This window comes from Spermophilus citellus, assembly GCF_964194105.1.
Source record: "Spermophilus citellus genome assembly, contig: SCAFFOLD_142, whole genome shotgun sequence".
Taxonomy (NCBI): domain Eukaryota; kingdom Metazoa; phylum Chordata; class Mammalia; order Rodentia; family Sciuridae; genus Spermophilus; species Spermophilus citellus.
Window position 1 is genome coordinate 764,108 of NW_027672820.1, and position 24,603 is coordinate 788,710.

Consider the following 24,603-nt stretch of genomic DNA (forward strand, 5'->3'; position numbering starts at 1 on the left):
TGGGTTCTTCCACAAAATTTAAATACTTAAAATTTATTTGAAGTACATTTGTTTTCATTTAGGTAATGTTAAACTCAGAATGAAATAATTCTCCTCCATCAATGAATGTACTTGTACAATGGAGAAATTACACTGCTAACTCAGTCATTAAGCAAATAATCAAACTGTCTGGTAAATCAATTTCTTATAATCTTAAGTTTTATACCTAAAATTATAAATAGTATAAGACTCTAATTCTCTGATATGTGAAGAGAAAATCTGGCTTATAAGAAATCTTAAAGAAGAATATCCATGTGAAATTAAAGATTTAACATCTTTTTGGAAGAGAGCAATGGAAGCTTGGCAACTATTCCAGTCCAAGTGCCACACTGTTGTTACCTGTGTTCACACCTTTTGAGGTGGACACAATGGTAGACAATTAGCTCTTGGAATTCTTACCTGCTTTGACTACTGATTAAATGAGAGACTAGTAGAAGATTAACTATGAATTTTGGAACGTTAACTAGTAGGGCTTATTCACAAGCTAGTGGCACAAGTTTTGTTGTTGTTTAGGTTTTTTTTTTTTTTTTGGTGCTGGTGATTCAACCTAGGGCTGGCCTCATTTCATTCATGCTAAGCAGTACTCTACCACTGAGCTACATTCCCTGCCCTAGTTTTACTATTTTCATTTTGATTGTTACATAATAAATTATTGGAATACTCTCCCCATTGGTGGAATACACACATAAGCAAAAATATTAAGAGTCCCTATAATTTAAAGTTAAAATAATATAGAACAGTATCACATAGTATTCTACTGAGAAAAATCAATATCAAATTGCAAATACTTACATCTAAAAATTTTCTCATTTTTTCTAATTGCTTTTCCAGTGCTTGGTTTTGCTGTCTTAAATCCATTACTTCAGCATTTTTTTCTTGTTCCATCTCTATAAACCAACTGACTTGCTCTTCAACATCTATTTCCAAAGCTTTCATTTGTTTTTGAAGTTCATCATGTACTTTCTCAGCCTGACACTGCAATTCTAGCTTTTCCTTCATTAATTTTTCTGTCTCATGTAGTAATTCTGTTTATAAATGCAAAAGCATTCAGAGTTAATTATAATTAATGGTGCTTCCAGTAAATTTTACCTTCATGAAATAAAGGCTGAGAAATATTTTAAGTCCATATTAAAAAGTAAATATTCTCTTATAGAAATAACAAAATATCTTACTGCTACACATACATAAACTAGTATTATTAAAATTATGCAGAATTAACAAAAAGAAAGTCCCGTCACAAAAACACCATTTTTGTAAAAACATAGCAAATGACAAAAAAGCCACTTTTCACTATTAAGAATAGAACAAAATTGAATGAAATTTAAGCATAGAAAAAGAACATTTTTATTTACCTCACACAAAAATTAATTCATTCCAAACCCATAAATCACTTTCATATGTATACATAATATACACAAAAAATCACTGTAAATCTTTAAACAAGCAAGGAAGAGTTGTAGAAGAAGAAATATGACTAGACCCAGAATTTCCTGTTATTCTTACTCCTTATTAGATCCATATTACTGAGTTGTTTTTGCATGCTCACATGTATGTGCATCAAGGGAAAACTGACACGTGAGAGGCAGTGTGGTTAGCACTAAAAACAGACTATGTCTTCAAATCCTAGCTTGCCTCTTTTGTTTTACATGATATTCAATATGATGATCCTTGGTTTCCTTATATGTAAAATGGGAACTATATCATTGCCAATCTCTTACAGCAAATTTGGAATCAAATGAGTTAAAATATGTAAAACAATAACTGTAGTATAGTAAGCACTATTGTGTTAGTATCATTATTAATATAATAATAAAGTATAAAAGAAAAAGTAAACCAATCCTCTAATAAAGAAAATGGAAAGAACTTATCTCTAGAATCTTTATACTAACTGATGTACCAACACTATACTCAGGACAAGGAATCAACAGAAAAAATTTTTCCTTTGAAAACAACACTGATACTAGATGTTAACATAAAGTAAATCAATCAGAAAGCCTCTTACTAAATTCCATTGATCTTTTTACTACCATCATCTTATAAACTTCCTGACTTAGAAGAGGATTCTGGAAAGTCATAGACTACAAGATTTAATATATTTGTTAACAAAAAAAACCATTTTCTTTGAAAAATTGAAATTGTTTTAAGTTTCATGCATAACAGAAAATAAGATGATATCATTATCAATCTCAGTTGTTAATTTCAAGTGAAAATGTGAACTTTTATAGTAAGACAAGTTGTTTTGTTGTTAAAGAGAACAACTTTAAGAGTGAATCACAGCAGCAAAACTGCGAAATTAGAGACATGTTAGTTGGTTGAAAATCCAAGGGTTACTCAAAATTTGCATCTAAATCTACCACTCAAAAATAGTCCATGCAATTATACGCACACACCTGCTTCAGGTGCTGCATCGACTGCAGCATCTACTAGTCCTATGAAAATAGAAAACAAGACAAGACACAACAAAAATATTACACATATTCTATTGGCTAAAATAAGATAATGCATGTGCCCACATATATATTAGAAAGCAGACGCTGAAGCCACTGATTATTATCACTGGAGATTTTAAGAAGTTCCAATATTTCTTGAATATTTTACATGTATGACACAAAGTTTTTCCCCATTAAAAATTACAACCCTAAACCCATGTTAGACTAATTTCATCATTTTACAAAAAAATGTATGTTGTATTTCTTAATTGATCAAATGAAATTAGACAAACAGTTTATAATTCCAACTTATGTTTACTATAAAAGTGAGGACACAATAAACTGAATTTAAATTTTTACTATTACAAAGATTGACATTTACTGCTAAACAAACTTTAACGTCAAGATATTATTTAATTTCTTATTTAAGGAAAAATTAAGGTTATTTATAAATTTAAATTCTCTTTGAACTCCTACTACACTAGATGTCAGCCTGCTTCTAGCGCCATTGACCTTTTCCATCTATTTGGCTTGCAAGCCCCAGACCTGCTTATTACTAAAACAAGTTCTTAGTTATTTAATCCGACAATACATTTTTGCTGTCTCTTTTCTATTAAAAAGCCTAAAGCTTACACAATTTATAAAATATTCTGCCCCATTATTTGTAACCTTCTCTTGAGGCAGATTTTTGGGGTTAAGTAAAGAATTGTCTTTTCCTGTTAACAGTCAACATCTGCCAGAGATTAAAAAAGAAAGAAAAGAAAACCCTGGTTCTACTTGGTTGTCTAATAAGACAATTACCTATAGGTATGTTTGGTTATAATTTTTTTGAATATACTTTTTTTAGTTGTCAGTGGATCTTTATTCTACTTATATACAGTGTTGAGGATGGATCCCAGTGCCTCCCACTTGCTAGGCAAGTGCTCTATCACTGAGTCACAACCTCAGCCCACTCTGCTATTATTTTTCAAGTTCCTATATGGTATATGAATAATGGCATTGAAAAAAAGGGGGAAAAATCACTCTTAATGTTTAAAGAATATAAATGAAAAGAAAAGTGTTCCAAAGTCTGAAAATACGTACGTTGTACAACTGGACTTGCTTCTGCTTTCATTGCCGCCTTCTGTCTTGACAATAATTCTTTTTCTGCTTGGATTTCTTGTTGTTCTGCTTCCAATTCTTGCAACCTATTACCTGCACGTAACAACTCCTGCTCAAGGCGATCTATTATATCAGTTTTTTCCTGAATTTGCCTTTCAAAAAGAGTTTTTTCATCTGCGTAGCCATCAATGATACCTGTAAGATAAAATGAACAGGAAATGGAATTACAACTCATTTAAATTTGAACATTAATATGTTTTAATATGAACAAAAGAGCTGTTAGCAAAACTTTAAATCATTCCAACCTATTAAGAGTCTTGAATGAATTTGCTATTAATAGCAGCAACTTATTGACTTTTTTTTTTTTAGTTGAAGATGGACACAATACCTTTACTTAGTATATTTTATGTGGTGCTGGGGACTGAAGCCAGTGCTTCATGTGTGCTATCAAATGTTCTACCACTGAACCACAACCCCAGCCCTTAACTTTTAATATGTACATTTGATTTAGTCATCGTCTTCTTTTTTGAGTACCAGGAATTGAACCCAGGGGTGCTTTACCACTGAGTTACATCCCCAGTTCTATTTTATTTAGAAACAAGGTCTCACTAAGTTTCTTAGGGTATTGCTAAATTGCTGAGGCTGGCATTGAGTTAATAATCTTCCTGCCTCAGTGTCCCTGGGCATGTCACTGGGATTACAGGCATGTGCCACTGTGCCTGGCCTAATGCAGTCTTCTTGTTTACCAACCTGACATTAATGTGAAATTTCTCTAAACTTTCAAATACTTTGCTATACTGAAGTATCATCACATTGTATATGCGTAATTCACTTTAGTAAAAAGATAAAAATAGACAAGTTTCTAGCTTAATGTAAATCAGATATTATAAATCGAATCACAATTCTAATAGAGTAAAGAGAATGGGAGAGGGGAAAGAAGACGGGAGGGAAAAGAAGGGGATCATGAACTGAAATTTATTTCCATGCATGTATGAGTTTGTTGAGATGAACTCAGCTACTATGTATGACTATAAAGCTCTAACAAAACATTTTCTCTCAAGTTGGTATTTTAATTCTAGAAGGTTAAGGTCAATACCACAGCATGGGGGAAGAGGCAAAGCCCAAGGTTTAGAGGCTTAAAGCCTATGGTCACTATTTAATGGTTACCTTAAACAATTCAATAACATCTTTACCTTCGGTTTTCTCATTTTTAAATTACAGGCATGTCTTAGGATGGTGGGATCATGGTAACAACTCTCCACCATCCATTTCTCTATTTTCTAAAATTCCTTTATATTTTCAGTAATTCTACAAGTTCCTTTTATATTTAAATGTGTATATGCAGTTTTCAAAACTGCTTGGAAAAACTCTGAAGACAAACTACAACTACTTTCCAATGGCTGCTCTAAATTAGAGTAGATTTGTTTCTGAATTTGGCTGTACATCAAAATCTCTATTTTAAGATTGAAGTTCTGCTACTCTGACTTGCCAAAGGCAAGGTACTTACCCTCAGCCTTACTGAGCTCCACTGCCAGCTGTTCTCTGGCCCTAGACTCTTCATGAAGGCGCTCTCGCAGTTCTTCTTGGCATTTAAGGAACTCTGTTGCCTGTTGTTTCTGTTTGAATGACTCACGCATCAATTCTGTTTGTGTAACTTTTGCATGTTCAAGCTAAACAAGAAGGGAAAGAATACATAAAGGAAGATGAAGTGTTGGAAAACCAGTGTCATTTTCCATTAAAGTAAGGATTTCAAATAAAAGACATATTTCTGACTTACAGTCACTTAAGACATTCTAATGCATGTTAACATTTGTGGGTAGGATAAGTCAATAGTAGACTCCACATTTGTTTTGAACACTTTAGAATTCGGAGGCATTAAAAATATAGCCTTCTTAGAATGCTATCATTGGCATATACTGACTCCATTTTTAAAATAGTTTTTAAGATGGTAATACACACTTGAAGCCAAAGCTCTCAATCACCATAACTTAATCATTTGTGTGAAATTACAAAAAAGCACTAACTTTGCTTTAGTTATCTGAGCTTTTATATGTCACCATCTACTTATCTGTTTTTTACTAAAACAACTACATGCAGAAAAAAAAAAACCTCCACAAAAACAAAAAACTGAGCTCAAATGTTTCCAGTACTTAGCCCCAGAATTTTAAGAAATAATTGTATGTATTGACAACAGGCTTACAGCAAGTCTCTTAAATAAATTTTGTAAATTTACATAAGTTTGTGTATCAGAAAGACATTACTGCCATGTTTTAAGCTTAAAATGATAAAATGTAGTGGTTTCTAAGGTTTGTAATTAGACATTAATAATGTATTATAAAATTGATAATATTTAAAATCTTATTCTTAAAGACTTCTGCTCCTCACGCCTGAGTGTTATTGCCAAACCAAATCAATTTCCAAAATATTCAGTATACAATTATTGTTTTTTTAATTTAATTCATTTTTTTATGTTGTAGATGGACAAAATACCTTTGTTTTACTTATTTTTATGTGGTGCTGAGGATTGAACCTAATGCCTCACACATGTTAGGCAATCACTCTACCACTGAGCTACAACCCCAACCCCAATAATTGTTGTTTTAAAAGAAAGTTTAAAATTTATTTATAATCTATTATTTAAAAATGAGCATAGATATAAGACTCATAATGGAAAATTAAACATAAATTTTAATTTGTAACTAATTTCCTAAAATATCTGTGAAAATATATTGTTACTTTAAAAAGGAAAAATTTTATGAACATGTTCACTTTTAACTACCAACAGTATTTTCCTTTGAATGTGGATAAATACTATATTTTAATTTTTACTATAAAGAAAATGACCATGAAGTATACATGCTGTACACAACTACTCTCCTGAATTTAGTCAATACATTTTTTAAAATACATCAATTGCTTCAATATGTATATAATTTTTATTATATACTAATGACCTAGAAAATACATGAAATATAGAGTTCAAAGTTATAACTAAAAAAAGATGAACTATTTTCCAAATTTACTACATAAATTCAATAGAGTATTTACAATAAAATAAATATTTGCTTTAGATAAATTTGATAAGTCTTTGCCTCTATGCTCCATTTCACGACAAGATCTAAACCACCTTCACATACATTTAGATATTTACCATGAAATCATGAAAAAACCCTTCAATTTTAGAAACAAAGCAAAAACCTCAAGCAATCAAATAAGTAAGACTAATATATTTTATTTACAATAGCAATTGGGATCCACTGCATTTGGGATAAGAGTCCCCCTTAAAATTCTCATTTACATACTTTACACAATACCTTCTATCCAGTTAAGGTATGATTTACTCCTAATATCTATAATAGTATGAATTATATAAAAATTTTAAACTCAATATTTTCAAAGTATTTAGTAAACTCACCATTATACTTAAAGTATGGATAAGCTTTAGTAAAGATTATGACACTTAAAACAAAAGTTGTAGAAGGGGTAACAACACTATTCTAAAAACCATCTGGTTTGTTAAATATTAGCTAGCATGTACAGTTAAAGTCACCAAAGTTATAAAAAGTGCTGAATAACTTGTAGTCAATCATTCACAACATATTTGAGAATCAAATAAACCTGGAATACTGAATATGCAGGTATCTTTATGCTAAACACCTTTAGCAATGTTTATAAGTTTCACATTAAAAACAGAAAAAAATATTTCTCTACAGAATTAGTTGACATATAAAAAACTAAAAATAAGTTCCTTATGGTGTAAGAAAATCTAGAATCCAAGTTTGCTTTTACCTTGCCTGGAACTACTGTCAGTATGTCATGGATGTAAACAATTCATTTAGCTGGTCTAGGTATCACAATACCTATTCTCTCAAATATAATCATTCCATTTTTATTCCCATTTTTATTCAGGATTGGATTCATAAACATACAAAAACAAGAATCTTAAAGACAAGCAGAATATTTTTAAACAATTCACCTGGCACTGGAGAAGTGTAATATTATCTCATTCTGCTTTCTGGAATTAAGAACACAGCCAAGTTGGGACTTTTAGATCAAATTGAGCCCTTCGATACATTTAGGATGAATGGGCAGCAGTATATACCAAACAATAACAAAATAACGTTCTATTCCGTTAACCTTATTAATAATACTTAAAATTTCATTTCTCATTATACTTATTTGTTAGTATATTAACAACATAAAGCATCTGAGTTTTAGTTTTATTATTAAACAAAAGCATAAATCACTTTTTTAAAAAATTATTTTTTAGTTGTAGATGAACATAATACCTTTATTCATTTATTTTATGTGGTGCTGAGGATCGAACCTAGTGCCTCACCCATGCAAGGCAAGCGCTCTACCACTGAGCCACAATTCCAGCCCATAAGTCACTTTTTTTAAAAAAGTATTTTTCTTACTTATAATTCCAAAACAACATGAAGTTAATTTATTACCACCATATATGTTATTTTCCAAAAGAAAACAGCTACTTACCAGATAGTTTAGCTAAAATCTAATTCTAACAGAGAAAAACAAAATACTCAAGATTCTTTATCCACCCCCTCCAACCCCCACCCCCTCCACTTTTTTTTCCGCCCATACTAGAGATTGATCCCAGGGCCTCACACATGCTGGGCAAGTGCTCTACCACCAAGCTACATCTCCAGCCCCTTCTCCTAATAAAGTTATAACTCCTGATATTTTATAATGGGGAAATAATATAAACAACAACAACAATATATATATATATATATATATATATAAGTTTATAGGGCCAGGGTTGTGCGCCTCAGTGGTAGAGCACTTGCCTAGCATGCATGAGGCACTGGGTTCAATCCCGGGAACCACATAAAAATAAACAAATAAAATAAAGGTATTGTGTCCATATACAACTACAAAAATATTTTTAAAAATTAAGTTCACAAAATAAAAGAATTTTGCCTATTTAATTTTTATTCATTGGTCATCATAGTATTATAGAAAACTGCTTATTCAGAGAAAAATTATAATAAATTTTATTTGGAAATAAATACTTTACATTTATGAGTTTCTCACTCATGACAAGTCAATAGGTTCTATGAATACTTCAATCCCTTAAGATACTAATTAAAATCATTCTGCCTTCAACAGCTACAGCTAAATTAGTTTTCATAAACATTTCACAAGTTTTGCATTACATAAAAAGCTGACAGTTTTATTTGAATACTCCTCTGAACAAGATATATCTATCGTGAACACATAAAATAAATTTGAAATTCAGATAATTTTAAAAGAAGTAGAATTTATTGTTTTCTGATAAAGGCTGCAATTAGTTGGGGTAACAGATCCTCAACTAACAAGAAAAAAGATTAGTATATAGATAATAAGATACTTTGAATTGTCTTCTTGAATTTGTAGCAATTTCCTTTTTTTTTTTAAAGATAGAGTGAGAGGGGGGGAGAGAGAGAGAGAGAGAGAGAGAGAGAGAGAGAGAGAGAGAGAGAGAGAGAATTTTTAATATTTATTTTTTAGTTTTTGGCGGACACAACATCTTTGTTGGTATGTGGTGCTGAGGATCGAACCCGGGCCACACGCATGCCAGGCGAGCGCGCTACCGCTTGAGCCACATCCCCAGCCCCCGCAATTTCCTTTTATGTTCTTACATTTAATTGAGCAAATCTTTTGGCCACAGGTATTACCTAGTTATAATATAATTAACCTTCAATTAGTTTAAATAAAATTAACACAGGTATAATTTACAATGAGAACTTAACATGTACTATGTCCATAAGACAACCAAGAATACTATGACCTGACTTATTTTATACTTCACACCAATATTGTTTCACTTAATCAAATACCTTATAATTAATAAAACACATTAAAGTCAAGACTGGACTTCATACTTTCATTCTCTATTAATCAGCATTATTGCTACTGTTTTAAACTGAAGATATTTTATAAGTTTTTCTTTTTTATATTCAAAGAAGCATACTTACAGATTCGCTAACTATAAATGTTTTGTCTTTGGAAAACATTTCTTCTGAAATAGTTAGTTGGTGGACCTCTGATTCTACTATATCATCAAGATGATCACTGTTTGGTAACAGAACTTCTCCATCTTCTCCTAACTCTTTACTAAGTGGCTTAAATTCTTCTTTAAATTTCATGTCCAATGCATCAGAGGTCTGAAGATCAATTTGATCCTGAGATAATTTCATTTCATTAAAATAATGTTTTTCATTTTGCTGACAGAAAGTAAGTGCTTGTTTTGATGACATAGTATTTTCTTTTCCCTTTGATAGTCTAGATAGTTCAGTTTGGTGAGCAAATGCAACGCTCATTGACACAATGACCTAAAGAAATCAATCAATCAAACAAAAAGGATTAGATTTATAAATACCAGCTGGATTTAAAAAGTGGGTCATTATTCAAAATTATATGAATTAGAAAAAAAGCCTGGCCTCATAGTTTTAAAAACAAAAATAAATCCTCTGATAAAGTGATACAGAGATAGGCTATTTTTCAATAAATTTAACATCAAAGTGTTTTACTGCCTGCCTTTTAAAATAAAACAAGCAAAATTTTTCTAACTATAACATCAATAAATGCTCAGTAAAAAAATAAAAAAAATAAAAGTCTCTATATTTCTTCCTTCCAAAAAAATTCACTTGGCCATGAGTGATAATGTTCCGTGACAATCCTCCATCAGTATCTGTAGTTATTATCTAACATTACAATAATTTATCAGGGTAATACAACCACTTTTTCTCTTCATAACTTTTCCCTCATTTTTAGAATGCCAAACTCCTTCACAAGGTAACTATTTACAATGTAACACATATATAAAAACTTGTGGCATTCTGAAAAATTGTAATTACTATTCTATATCAAGAAAAAAAAATGTTCTTCTCGATGAAAAGCACCGCAAAACATTCTATGAAGCAGCAATTATAGTTGATGCTGTTATACAACTGTTTGGTGGACTATATATGAAACTTACAAATAAAAACAAAGTACATACCATCAATAAAATCTATGCTTTTTTTTGACAGTTCAAAGATCAAGAAAATCTATAAACCAAGAAAATCTTCCAGATAAACTATAAACTTACCTTAGCTATTTCTTCTTCTAATCTTTCTTGGTATTGTTTTTCCAACAATTTAACCATATTTGTTTCTTGTTTCATTCCACATTCATTAGAAAACTAAATTAAAGGGTGAAATATGACAATTTACACTGATTTTATACCATTAATTTTAAGGATGTACTCATTATTCCAAAAATATCACTATTTTTGGACACTTTCAAATAAAAATAAATTTCAGTTATCTTTAACTAAAAATATTAATCTAATAATCCTACGAAATAATTACACTTATTATAAACTTAAAGATGCAAAGAGAGAAATATATTTACATATCTGTAATTATTAGCATAAATTCTAGGGTGGGTTAAGGATACTTAAATATAATTAATAAGACATATATATATATAAATGTATATTTATTTTAAGTAAAATGTTAACAAGTGGCTATGTTTGATAATGAAATTATGAGCAAATTTTCTTCTTGGTATTTATTAAAAGAACACAATTTTCCACATACAAATTATTTTTATCAATTAAAAAAATAAATCTTCTTTTAGAAATGTAGATATACTGTCAACATGAAAGTATTTGTTTATTTACAAATTATTTGAATTTCATCCAACAGACATTTAATAAGGGATGAGTGTGGCTCATATCTCTTCTTAATATCCAGAATGAGAAAGGGCAATAGGCAGTGATTTTAATTTTTACTAGAATTTAGAATTATTGAGTGAAGATGAAGATGCAGTTGGGGGTTTGAAAAAAGTTTTGAATAATACAATGTTGAGGAGAGGCAGAGAGTGGTTCAGTGGCAAGCACAGTAAAAAAAAGGGCTTTTCTATCATTACTTCTGTTGGAAGATGGCCTGATCCATTATTCCAGCCCTAGCACCTTGGATTTTAGGGAATCCTATACACCATTCTGAAGATACCCTCTGCTTCCATAAGAGGAAGAAAAGACTATGTTGGCCATGGTACTGAAGCTGATTTATTACACAGTTCATAAAGAAATGTTACAAAGAAAAAATTTAAACTGTAACAAGGAAGGAAAATTCTCAAATTTAACTTTCTCTGTGTTTTTCCTATGCTATGAAAATATTTCTATAGACATTCTGAATCTTTTACATAAGGTATTATCCTCATGCTTTATGCTTAATCTTAGCCAAATATTTACTACATAATTACAAAACTGAAGACATAAAACTGATAGTAAGAAAAAAGTATCAGTGTACATAACTGTTTAAAAATGAAGATTAAAAATAACATACCTCTATTGCATGATCAATATTCTTTTTTAGACAACTTCCAGGATGTACTACTGATTTCTGTACATCAGATTCTTTAATTACCACTGAATCAACAGAGAAGCTAAATATAAATGAAAAAGTATAAAAAAATTAGTGTTATGTGTTTTATCCAAAGTTTCTACCATGCATAATGTGTACTGAGGCAGTGGGGAGACAAAAATGATAGTTCCCCCAGGGTTACAAGTATTGTAACTTAAAATATTTTTGACTAAGTTTTCCATTTAAAAGTAACAATGAATATTATGTCATTTAATGAATTTCAGTATAAATGTATGATAAAAAATGTATTATGTAAAAAAACATTTTTAATAAGTCTTTTAAAAATAACATCTTAGATATGCTTATATAGCAACAGTGTACATAATATAATATACTATATACACTGATACTACACACTACTTATATACCTAAGATATATGATACATATTATTCATATTACATGGATATCTAAATTACACAGACACAAAACATATAATAATATAGAATAGATTATATTGGATTAAATATATTAAAAGAGGCAGGTACAGTGGTGCGTGCTTGCAACTCCAGAAATTTGGGAGGATCAAAATTTCAGGACGAGCCTTAGCAATTTAGTGAGACTCTCTTTCAAAATAAAAAAAAAAGGGTTGGAAATGCAGGAAGATGGCTGGATAAAGTATTTGCTTCCCTGACAGATCTGTGGAGTGAACCAAGAAAAGCAGAAAGGCCACTTTTCAACAAGATGGGTGGGTGAATAGTCCAGAACTAGGAAGGACTTAACTGGAATTTAATACTGGATACTCAAAACAGATCATGGACTCAAGAGATCTTGTATAATAAATCTGTAAAATAGCTGGAAGTACAAACCAGAATAATCCCTATGTGAATGTAGTAAAGCAATAAAGGAACTAAAGGAACCCCCATTCCTAGGAAAACGGAGGTGTTTTGCGGTATGGAGAGCTTAAGAGCTCAGAGATACTGCTCAAAAAACAAAAAACAAACAAACAAACAAACAAAAAACCTCAGTAAGCTGTGCTGCACAGCATCTGTGTACAGGAGGGAAGCCACCAGCTTTCTTGGCGTCATGCATGGAGGACAGCAGAAAGAACCATTGCGAAGCAGTGGCTGGGGGGCCTGCAGCTAGGTGAGTCAATTATTGGCAAACCAAAGTCTGGCCCCCAAAATGTGCAAGGCAAACCTATGCTGTGTGATAGAGAGTGTTCCAAAGTGAGAAAATCAAGCATGGAGGGATATTTACACAGGAGAATACTGATCAAGGAAACCCACCTGGCTTTCGCCTCCCCATCCAATCAGCTGCTTGCAGTACTGGATGGAAGAGAAGTGCCTGACTGTGAATTTGAAAGGACAGGCAAAGGAGAGATCAAGTTTGGAGACCAAATGACGACCAGGGTTCATGGGGTCTGCAGGCAAAGTAGTGGGCTAAGAACAGATTCCTACATCACATGTGTAGAACCTAAAGGAGGTTCCCAAGGTGCGGTCTTCCAATGTGGACAGACAATTGCTGAGCCTTGGAGGTGTGATGACTTAAAATCTTCAGACCAATAGGCACGCAGTGAAGAGATTGGAACGTACCTAAGCCTACACCTTGGCTCTAGTAGTTCCACTTCCAGGACTAACCCTCTCACCCTAGCAACCCTAACTACCCTGAGGGTAGAGCTAGCATCAAACTCCAGACAACATACCTAACTGCTCAGAAGAGAAGCTGAGAAACTTTTGAACTGCCATGGAAAAAAGTGTTCAATTTTTCATCCAGATTCCTTTTTTTTCTTCTCTCACATGTCTACCATTTTTGAAACCAAGTATTTTTCATGGATCAGTTTACTGAGGACTGGGATATCTGAATACTACATTATAGTTTTGTTGTTTATTATTTTCTTTTAAAAAAATTTTTACTATATATATATATATATATATATATATATATATATATATATATATATTATATATTTATTTTTCCCTCTCATTTATCTGTCTCCTTGGATTCTCTTTCTCACTTTTCTCTTGCTAACACCCAACCTCTATTAAGTCCTCCCTTCATTCTTCCTATAATTTTTTAACTTCTATCTTTTCTGATCCTTCCTCATAAACATCACACCCTACATGACTTTTGTTCTCTCTTTGTCCACCAATGGAAACTGTAAACTTTTTTGCAAACTTACTGTTTATGTTGCAGACAATAATTGAACACATCATTTCAGTTTAATGGAACAAAACTGTGGATGCCTTAATAGGAGCTATTTGGTTTAAGGCTGTATATTGTTTGTATTGGGTGCAGTTATTATTTGTCTCTTCCTTAAAGGCGAGGTACTAGAAATCTTCAGGGACACTATGAATCTACAGGGTAGAAACTGTACTGCCTGAAATCCACACTGCTAGAAGGGCAGACATAAGAACAACATGAGAAAACAATGGAACAAAGTGGCCCAAACAAACCAAGATGATCCAATAATTAAACCCATAGACAACACAGTAAAAGAAATGTAGAAAAGGAGTTTAGAAAGTACATATTAGACTGACCTGGTACATAAAGAACGATATAGGGAATAAAATCAGAGATAAATTTGAGGAGGTAAAAGATCATTGCAGAGGCAGAGATTCTCAGAAAATGACAACAACAACAACAACAACCCCAGAAATCTTCAAAATGAAAAATCAATAAACCAATTAAAAATTCAATGGAAAGTATTATCAATAGACTACACCATTTGGAAGATAGAACCTCTGGCAATGAAGACAAAATATATAATTTTGAAAATAAAGTTGACTACACAGGGAAGATGGTAAGAAACCATGAACAGACCTTCCAAGAATGATGAAATAACAAGAAAAGACCAAATTAAGATTTATTGGGATAGGTGAAGGAATAGAGATACAAACCAAAGGAATGCCCAATTTTTCAATGAAATAATATGAATAAATTTCCAAAATCTGAAGAATGAAATGGAAAATCAAATACAAGAGGACCTCAAATGTACAGATCACAACAGACCCACATCAAGACACATCATAAAGAAAAAGGTCAATTATAGAAAATAAGGATTGAATTTTAACGGCTATGAGAGAAAAAATATCAGATTATATATAGAGGGAAACTAATTAGGATCTCAGGTGATTTTTCAACCCAGACCCTCAAAGCCAGGAGGTCCTAGAATAATATATACCTAGTTCTGCAAGAAGATGGATGCCAACCAAGAATTCTATATCTAACAAAATAAAACTTCAGATTTAAAGATGAAATAAAAACCTTCCATAATAAACAAAAGTTAAAAGAATTCACAACTAGAAAATCTGTGCTATAAAACATTATCAACAAAGTATTCCATGAAGATGGAAAAAAAAAGTCAAAATCAGCAAAGGAAGGAGCCATACAAAAGGAATAATCAATCAAAGGATAAATTAATTCAAAGTAAAAAGTAGAAATAAACTAAAATGACTGGGAACACAAATCATATCTCAAAAATAACCTTGAATGTTAATGGTCTAAACTAATAAACCCAAAAGACATAGATTGGCAGATTGGATTAAAAAAAACAAAACCCCAAAATCTGTTGTCTCTCAGAGACTCACCTCATAAGCAAAGACATCCACAGAGTGAAAATGAAAGGACGGGAAAAAACATATCACTCACATGGATTGAATAAACAAGCAGGGGTTTCTATCCCCATGTCAGATAAAGTGTACTTCAAGCCAAAAGTTAATCAGAAGGGACAAAGAAGACATTTCATACTGCTTAAGGGAATTATACATCAACAAGACATAATACGTTAAATATTTATGCCCCAAACAATGGAGCATCTACATATATCAAACAAACCCTCCCTCAATTTCAAGAATTAAATAGACCATAATACAATAATACTGAGTGACTTTAACAAACCTTTCTCACTACTGGATAGATAGTCAAACAAAAACTAAACAAAAAAACTATAGAACTTAATAATATAATCAATAATTTATACTTAACAGACATATAAAGAGTATTACATCCATCAACGAATACATGTTCTCCTCAGCAGCACACAGACCCTTCTCTAAAATAGATGATATATCTTATGCCACAAAGCAACAATTATGAAATAAAAAAAGAGATAATACCCTGCATTCTATCAGATCATAATGGAATGAAATTAGAAATCATTGATACAATAAAAAATAAAAACTACTCCAACACCTAGAGACTAAATAATACGCTATTGACTAACCAATGGATAGAAGAAGAAATCAGGGATGAAATTTTTAAAATACTTACCAGAGATAAATGAGAACTGATACAACTTATCAAAATCTCTGGGACACTATTTAAGCTAAATTCATTAAAAGAATGGAAACTCAATGAGCAAATGACCTAACATAAGATCTCAAAGCCCTAGAAAAGAAAAACAAATCAACACCAAAAGCACTAGAAGACAGGAAATAATTAAAATCAGAGCTGAAATAAATGAAATTGAAATAAATGGAACAATTAAAAAATTAACAAAACAAAAAGTTGGCTCTTTGAAAAAATAAATAAAATTGATAAACTCAATTGTGCTAATGAAGACAGAAAACTCAAATCACTAAAATTCATAGTCACCAAAAATATTACAACAGATACTGTTGAAATACAGTAGAGAATCAGAAGCTATTTTGAAAATTTATACTCCAATAAAAATGAAAATTTTAAAGACATCAACAAATTTCTAGAGACAAATGAGCTACCCAAATGGAATTAGGAGGACATACACAATTTAAACAGATCAATATCAAGCAATAAAATAGAAGAAGCCATCAAAAGCCAACCATTTAAGTAATGCCCAGGACGAAACAGATTCTTAACCAGTTCTACAAGACCTTTGATGAATTAACACCAATAAGCCTCAAACTATTTCATGAAACAGAAAAGGAGGGAACTCTTCCAAACTCATTCTATGAAGCTAGTATCACCTGATATCAAAATCAGACAAAAACACATTAAGGAAAGATAACTTCAGACCAATATCCCTAATGAACATAGATGCAAAAATTCTGTATACAATTCTGGCAACTCGCATATAAAAACATTAAAAATATAGTTGTTATGGTTTGGTTGTGAGGTATCCCCCAAAAGTTCACATAAGACAATGCAAGAAGATTCAGAGGAGAAATGACTAACCCAATCAGTGAATTAATCCCCTGATAGGAATTAAATGAAGTGGTAGGGTATGGCTGGAGGAGATGGAAATTGAGGGGATGACTATGGAGTATACATTTTTTATCTGGAGAGTGGAGTCTCTGTATGGAGTATATATTTTGTATCTGGAGAGTGGAGTCGTCTCTGTCTCTCTGTTTCCTGATCACTATGTGAGCTCTTTCCCTCTGCCACACTCTTCTTCCAGATGTTCTGCCTTACCTCAAAGCCCAAGGGATGGAGCTGGCCTTCTATGGACTAAGGTGTCTAAACACCATGAGCCCTCAAATAACACCATGAGCCCTTTTCCTCTCCTAAAATTGTTCTGGTCAGATCCTTTAGTAACAGAAATAAAAAAGCTGACTAAAACAATAGTGCACCATATTCAAGTGGGATTCAAGGTTGGTTCAACATACAGAAATAAATAAATGTAATTCACCACATTAATAGACTTCAAGAAGAATCATATGATCATTTCAATAGGAGCACAAAAAGCATTTGACAAAATAAAGCACCCTTTCATGTTTAAAACACTAGAAAAACTAGGGATAATAGAAACATATCTCAACACTGTAAAAGCTACACATGCTAAACCCAAGACCAAAATCATTCTAAATGGAGAAAAACTGAAGGCATTCCATCTAAGAACTGTAGTAAGACAAGAAAACCCTCTTTTTACCACTTTTATTCAATATAATCCTGGAAACTAGCCAGGGCAAGTAGACAGAAGAAAGAAATTAAAGGGATACGAATAGAAAAAGAACTCAAATTATTACTATTTGCCGACAATATGATTCTATATTTAGAAGACCTAAAAACTCCACCAGAAAACTTCTAGAATTAATGAATGAAATTCAGCAAAGCAGCAGGACATAAAATTAACAACCATACATCAAATGCATGATACATCAAATCAGTGATAAAGCCACTGAAAAAAAAATTAGGAAAACTACCCCATTCACACTATAGTCAAAAAATAAAACAGAATATTTGGAATCAATCTAACAAAAGAGGTGAAAGACCTCTACAGTGAAAACCACAGAACACTAAAGAAAAAAAATTGAAGACCTTAGAAGATGAAAATATCTCCCATGTTCTTGGATAGGCAGAATTAACATTGTCAAAATGGCCATACTACCAAAAGCATTATATAGATTTAATGAAATTCCTATTAAAATTCCAATGACATTCTTTGTAGAACTAGAAAAAGCAATCATGAAATTCATTTGGAAAAAAGAGACCCAGAATAGCCAAAGCAATCCTTAGCAAGAAAAGTGAAGCAAGAGGCATCATGATACCAGAACTTAAATTATACTACAGAGCCATAACAACAACAACAACAACAAAAAATGGGATGACACTGGCACCAAAACTGACACATAGACCAATGATACAGAATAGAAGACACAGAGACAAACCCATATAAATACAGTTATCTCATACTAGACAAAGGTGCCAAAAATACTCACTGGAGAAAAGATAGCCTAAAAAATGGTGCTGGGAAAACTGAAAATCCACATGAAGCAAAATGAAATTAAACCTCTATCTCTAATCTTGCACAAAACTCAATTCAAAGTGGATCAAGGATTTAGGCACTAGAACAGAGACCATGCACTTAACAGAAGAAAAAGTAGGTCCAAACTCTACCATCTCAGCTTAGGAACTGACTTCCTTAACAAGACTTCTAGAGCACAAGAACTATAAGCAAGAATCAATAAAAAGATTCAAACTAAAATGGTTCTTCACATCAAACAATCAATAACATGAAGAGAGAGCCTACAGAATGGGAGAAAACCTTTACCACATACACCCCAGAGCATTAATCTCCAGGATATATAAAAAACTCAAGAAACTTAACACCAGGGGCTAGGGTTGTGGTTCAGTGGTACAGCGCTTGCCTGGCATGTGCGAGGGACCTAGAGTTTGATTCTCAGCACCACATATAAATAAATTTAAAAAATAAAGGTTCGACAACTAAAAAAAAAATTAAAAAACAATAAAAACACCAGAAAAACAAACCAATCAATAAATGGGCTAAGGAACTGAACAGACACTTCACAGAAGACATACAATCGATCAACAAATATGTGAAAATATGTTCAACATCTCTAGCAATTAGAGAAATGCAAATCAAAACTACAACGAGATTCCATCTCACTCCAGTTAGAATGGCAACTATCAAGAATATGAGCAACAGGCCTAGGGACATAGCTCAGTTGGTAGAGTGCTTGCCTCGAATGCACAAGGCCCTAGTTCAATACTCAGCACCACAAAAAAAAAAAGAAAGAAAAAATATGCAACAATAAATGTTGGCAAGCATGTGGGGGTAAAGATACACTCATACATTGCTGGTGGGACTGCAAATTGGTGCAACTACTATAGAAAGCAGCATGGAGATTCCTAAGAAAACTTGGGATGGAACCACCATTTGACCCAGTTATCCCACTCCTAGGTTTATACTCAAAGGACTTTAAATCAGCATAATACAGTGATGCAGCCACATCATGTTTATAGCAGCTAAATTAACAATAGCTAAACTAGGGAACCAACCCAGGTGTCCTTCAACAGATGAATGGATAAAGAAAGTGTGATATATATCTCCCCAATGGAGTATTACTCAGCCTTAAAGAAGAATGAAATTATGGCATTTGGTGGCAAATGGATGGACCTGGAGAATATCATGCTAAGCTAAATAAGCAAATCCCAAAGAACCAAAGGCTGAATATTTTGTCTGATATGTGGATATTAATTCACAATGGGGTGGGGGGGATAGGGAAGAATAAACATACTTTGGATTAGACAACAGGCAATGAGGGGAGGGGAAGGGTTATGAGGGAAGAAAGGATAGTAGAATGAATCAGATATTATTACCCTAGGTGCATATATGATTACATCACATATTCTACATCATGTACAACCAAAGAATGAGAAGTTATACTTCATTTATGTATGATGTCAAAATGCATCCTACTGTCTTAGATAACTAGTTAGAAGAAAAAAAATTGCTAGAACTAAAAAAAAATAATTAGTTATTGAAACTACATATATAGAAATAATAGTTCATTAAATTTGATTTCTCTAACATTACCCAACTGGTATGTGGTAGATCTGAACATGAGTTATTTTAAATAAAAACAGTAGTTCTGAAAAAAAAAGAAGAGGGGTGAGGATGTGGCTTGGTGATTAAGAGCCCCTGAATTCAATCCCTGATACAATACACACACACACACACAAACACACAAACGTGTGTGTGTGCGCGCGCGCATGTATGTATATAAAGATATATCTAAGATATATTACTGAGTTTAAAAAAAGTTTGTAAATTCTCACTTGCATTAAAAACCTGTTTTAACATATATGTCTATATAAATAGGAAAATGTCTGAAAGAATACATATCAAAAGTAACAGTGATTGTTTATATTGGAAATGAAGTGTGGCAACAGTAAAGAGAAGATTCTTAACTTACAGTTAGTTTAATTTTAACTTACAAATAGTTTAATTTTAATTATATCTACCCACATATCTTTTGGTATGTATGTCTGAATTCTGTATTGTTATATAAGCATTCAATACTTTGTAAAAATGTTTTCTTAAAATGTCTAATCTTATACAATAAGGTAAGATTAGTATTTAGGAATCATGTGGATTTAGAATATATCAGTGACTTAAATAGACAAAGATAAGCTTAAATTCCTAGGCTGGGGTTGTGGCTCAGTGGTAAAGTACTTGCCTAGCGTGTATGAGGCACTGGGTTCAATTATTAGCACTGCATGTAAATAAATAAATAAAATGACAACTAATAAAAATATTTTTTAAAAAGGCTTAAATTTGGGCTGGGGATGTGGCTCAAGCGGTAGCGCGCTCGCCTGGCATGCGTGCGGCCCGGGTTCGATCCTCAGCACCACATACCAACAAAGATGTTGTGTCCACTGAGAACTAAAAAATAAATATTAAAAAAACTCTCTCTCTCTCTCTCTCTCTCTCTCTCCCCTCTCTCACTCTCTCTTTAAAAAAAAAAGGCTTAAATTCCTTAATTGAAGACAAACAAAATGAAACAATACTTCCTCTAAATTTATATACATTTGGATATATAAAGTGCATACATACATTATTTATATATACACATACATGCACACACACAGTGATTATAATGTATGTGTACATATAAAACAAATAATTTTAAGAAAAAATGAAGTAGAAAAGTAAGACACAGACTCTTTGGGGACAATTTCAATTTATGTAAGAACATGACATCTAAGTAAAGATCCAAAAGGAGATGAGGGTGTGGGCATACAAATACCTGGAGAATAATCATTCTAGGTAGAAGAAAAAGCCAATGAATCCCTAAAGCAGAAGCGTACTGATATGTGATATATTTGAGGATCACAGTGGGGTTGTATGAGGTTTTTTTTAATCTTTTAAAATTGTTTTTAGTTGTCAATGGACCTTTACTTTGTTTATTTATATGTGGTGCTGAGAATCAAACCCAGGGCCTCACACAAGCCAGGCAAGGGCTTTACCGCTGAGCTCCAACCCCAACACCATGGGATTGTATGGTTTGAGAATAGTAAGTGATAAGAAAGACAGTAGGAAATGAAAGTCAAAGATGTCATGGTCCTCAGGACCTAGTGAGACTGTAAAGAGCAGAAGAGGATTAGAGTAACATGATGTAACTGAAATTATAAAAGCAAAGGTTCTGGTGCTTGTGTTGACTATATAGAGAACAGACTGTAAACAGAAGTTGAATAATCCAGGTGAAACACACAACAATGGCAGGGACCAGTGGAGCAGTAAGGAGTGGCACAGTTTTGATGTACTTTGAAGGTTAAAAAAAAAAAAAAACGAAGATTTTTTCATAGAATGGCAGAGAGTTATGACAGAAAGGAGTCATGATGGATGAAGATGGCTACAGAAGGAGCAAATTTTAGAAGATCCTGATCCAAGAAAACATAAATAGTGGTAATTCAAGATCATTTCTTCTCTCCTCATAGATCAGGGTTCTATTTGGGACATGATGAATTTGAGCAATTAGACAATCAAATGGAGTATGTTCAAGTCATAGTGGAATGATCATACTTAGACTATTTAAGTATTCACCACATCAACATATCAAAGCCTAGGCATAGAATAAACAAGTAAATGTCTACTACCTGACTTATTTTAATTCAGAAAATAGATTAATAATAACATCTTTATAAGAGTATAAGTAAAATTCCTATAATAAAATGTCTTTGGTTTATACCAACATTTATTTCACACATTTCAATGTTACAGAATTATCTCCTGCTCTTATTTCTCAAAAATGTTACATCCTATCTCTTTGTTAAAGTTATATTTTATTCTTAAAATAACCATTCCAGATGATACTATCATTGTTACTAAGCTACAAATACCGCTGAATGAAGTTTTAAGTAAATAGATACCTTGGGTCCACCGTGGCCTCACTAATGGCTTGAAGCTTCTCCTGTAGAGAATAAATTTCTGCCCTATGATTTTCTTCAGTTTCTTTCAATTGTTGGCGCAAAAAGCATATGAAGTTTTCTAATTCTTGAATTTGTTCTTCAAGTTGTTTAATTTTTTTGGTATCTTACAGAGAAGATAACAGGAAGAGAAGACAATACACATTTCAATACAAACTTCTCAGTGAAATAACAATCATTTTATTTCAATGTATAAAAATATCTATTCTTTGAAAAATGTTTTGAGTGAAACTCAGGTTTTAATTTGACTCATTCTGACTGATGAAAACAAGAAAACAGTGTGATTCAACATCATTTCTCCTATCCTTATGGTATAGTATCTCTAAATTCAACAATTTTATATCATTAAAACAATTCAGAAACATGAAACAAAAGAGGTGTTGAAAAGGGACCAGAGGAGAGTAGTTCATACCTTTCACTTTCCTCTTTTATTTTTATTTCTAAAAAATGCTGATAGTTAATCACTAAACTAACTTTTTTGCCAATTAAATGAACCATTAGTTAACATGAAATTTGGGAAATAGTGGACAGACTACCTCAAGAAGATATCAATTAAAAAAATACAAACTTAAAATATTACTATATTCAAAGAACCCCTGAAGTGAAAAAGCATGGTATTATCTGATATGCTTGAAATTCTATTCTGTTCACCAAAGCAATTCCAATAATAATACTCATTCCTAAAAGCAAAAGTAAAGGCCTAGAGATACCTTGAACACAAGAAGTCTAGTTAACTGGCCAAATATTCATGAAAGAAAAACATTAACTGTGACTAATTGTTTATGGTTCATTGTATGGTCCCTTAACATTGTTGCTTTCCATTATGCCATCTTGGTCTTTTAACTCACTCTCTAGTTTCCCAGGATAACTCATTCTTGTCCTTGACCTCTTGTCCTTGACATTCATGCTGATTATAAATCTTTGCCTCATACTTAAAATTTTTCTCCCAGGTTTCAGACTTCTATTTTCAACTAACTCCTATATATTTTTTCAAAGTCAGTAAGTATTCTATTCTTAACTCAATATATTTAAAACTGAATTTATTATTTTTTTCACAAATTGGTTCCTTTTTATGACTAGAACCATACTCTAGTTTCTTAAGCTAGAAACTTGGGTATCATCCTTAATTTCTGCTAACATTAATGACAAACTAAAACCTAACTCTAAGTGTTGAACTTAACTTTCTATCATACTCAATTCAATCTGGCTGGTCTTCCCATCAATAATTTCATCCTTTCCAACTGATCCTAATGGTATCACCTTAAAATAAAAATCTTATTGTTACTCCCACTATTTAAAATCCTGCTGTAGGGCTTATCACCAATAGCATAAAACATAAACATGTTTCATCAGGGTACATAAAACCTTTCCTGATCAAGCTCCTTCCAATCTCTCCAGTTTTTTCTAGCTAACACGACTGAATTCCCAGTTCTCCCAAATGGATGCAATCTTAGATAGAGCTCAATGCTTAAGACTCCATAGCCTTCCCCAAATTTCCAACCTAATTACTCTTGTCCATACCCTCATCCTAGTCATCTCCCCAGGAAAGACAAGACTCTTTTTTCTCCCTCCATTCATTATATTTCAGAAATTTTCAGTTTATTTTATATATGCTTTCCCAATAGATTATGATTTCCTATGGGAAAATGACTCAGTAATTTTAGTTTTCTCTAGCACTTGAATGAATAGCCAATGATTATATGAACAAATAAGACTAGGGCTTAGATACACAAGTCACCTTCCCCTGTGAGTTCTAAGGACAGAATTATGAAATGGTGGACTCTAAGTGATGCTTCATGGTAATTATAAGTCAGAAACTATTTACCTGTTTCTTGTGTTTTTACATTCTGTAGTTCTAACTGGTATATTTTCTGAAGTTCGTTGATCTTTTCCTCTTGAGTAGAAATAAGCTCCTCTTTAAGACTGCAAAGAGCTTTATCTTTTTCATTTTCCATATATTCATGAACCTGATCCACATGAGCTGAATAAACCACTGAAAGGCATATGCGCTGAGCTTCCATCTGTAGCCTTA

At 32.3% G+C, this 24,603-nt stretch overlaps 1 protein-coding gene across 1 annotated transcript; it reads right to left on the reverse strand.

Annotated features, from left to right (window-relative positions):
* Positions 1 to 199: 199 nt before the first annotated feature.
* LOC308640549 (A-kinase anchor protein 9-like) lies at positions 200 to 24,603 on the reverse strand (the record flags this gene model as incomplete). Its single annotated transcript, XM_081312417.1, has 10 exons — positions 24,397 to 24,603; positions 22,515 to 22,677; positions 11,906 to 12,005; positions 10,663 to 10,755; positions 9,548 to 9,904; positions 5,077 to 5,239; positions 3,552 to 3,764; positions 2,430 to 2,468; positions 832 to 1,064; positions 200 to 205 (listed from the first exon to the last, which is right to left on the reverse strand). The coding sequence occupies exons 1-10, from the start codon at positions 24,590 to 24,592 to the stop codon at positions 200 to 202; spliced, it is 1,563 nt and encodes a 520-aa protein (XP_081168543.1). The 5' UTR covers positions 24,593 to 24,603.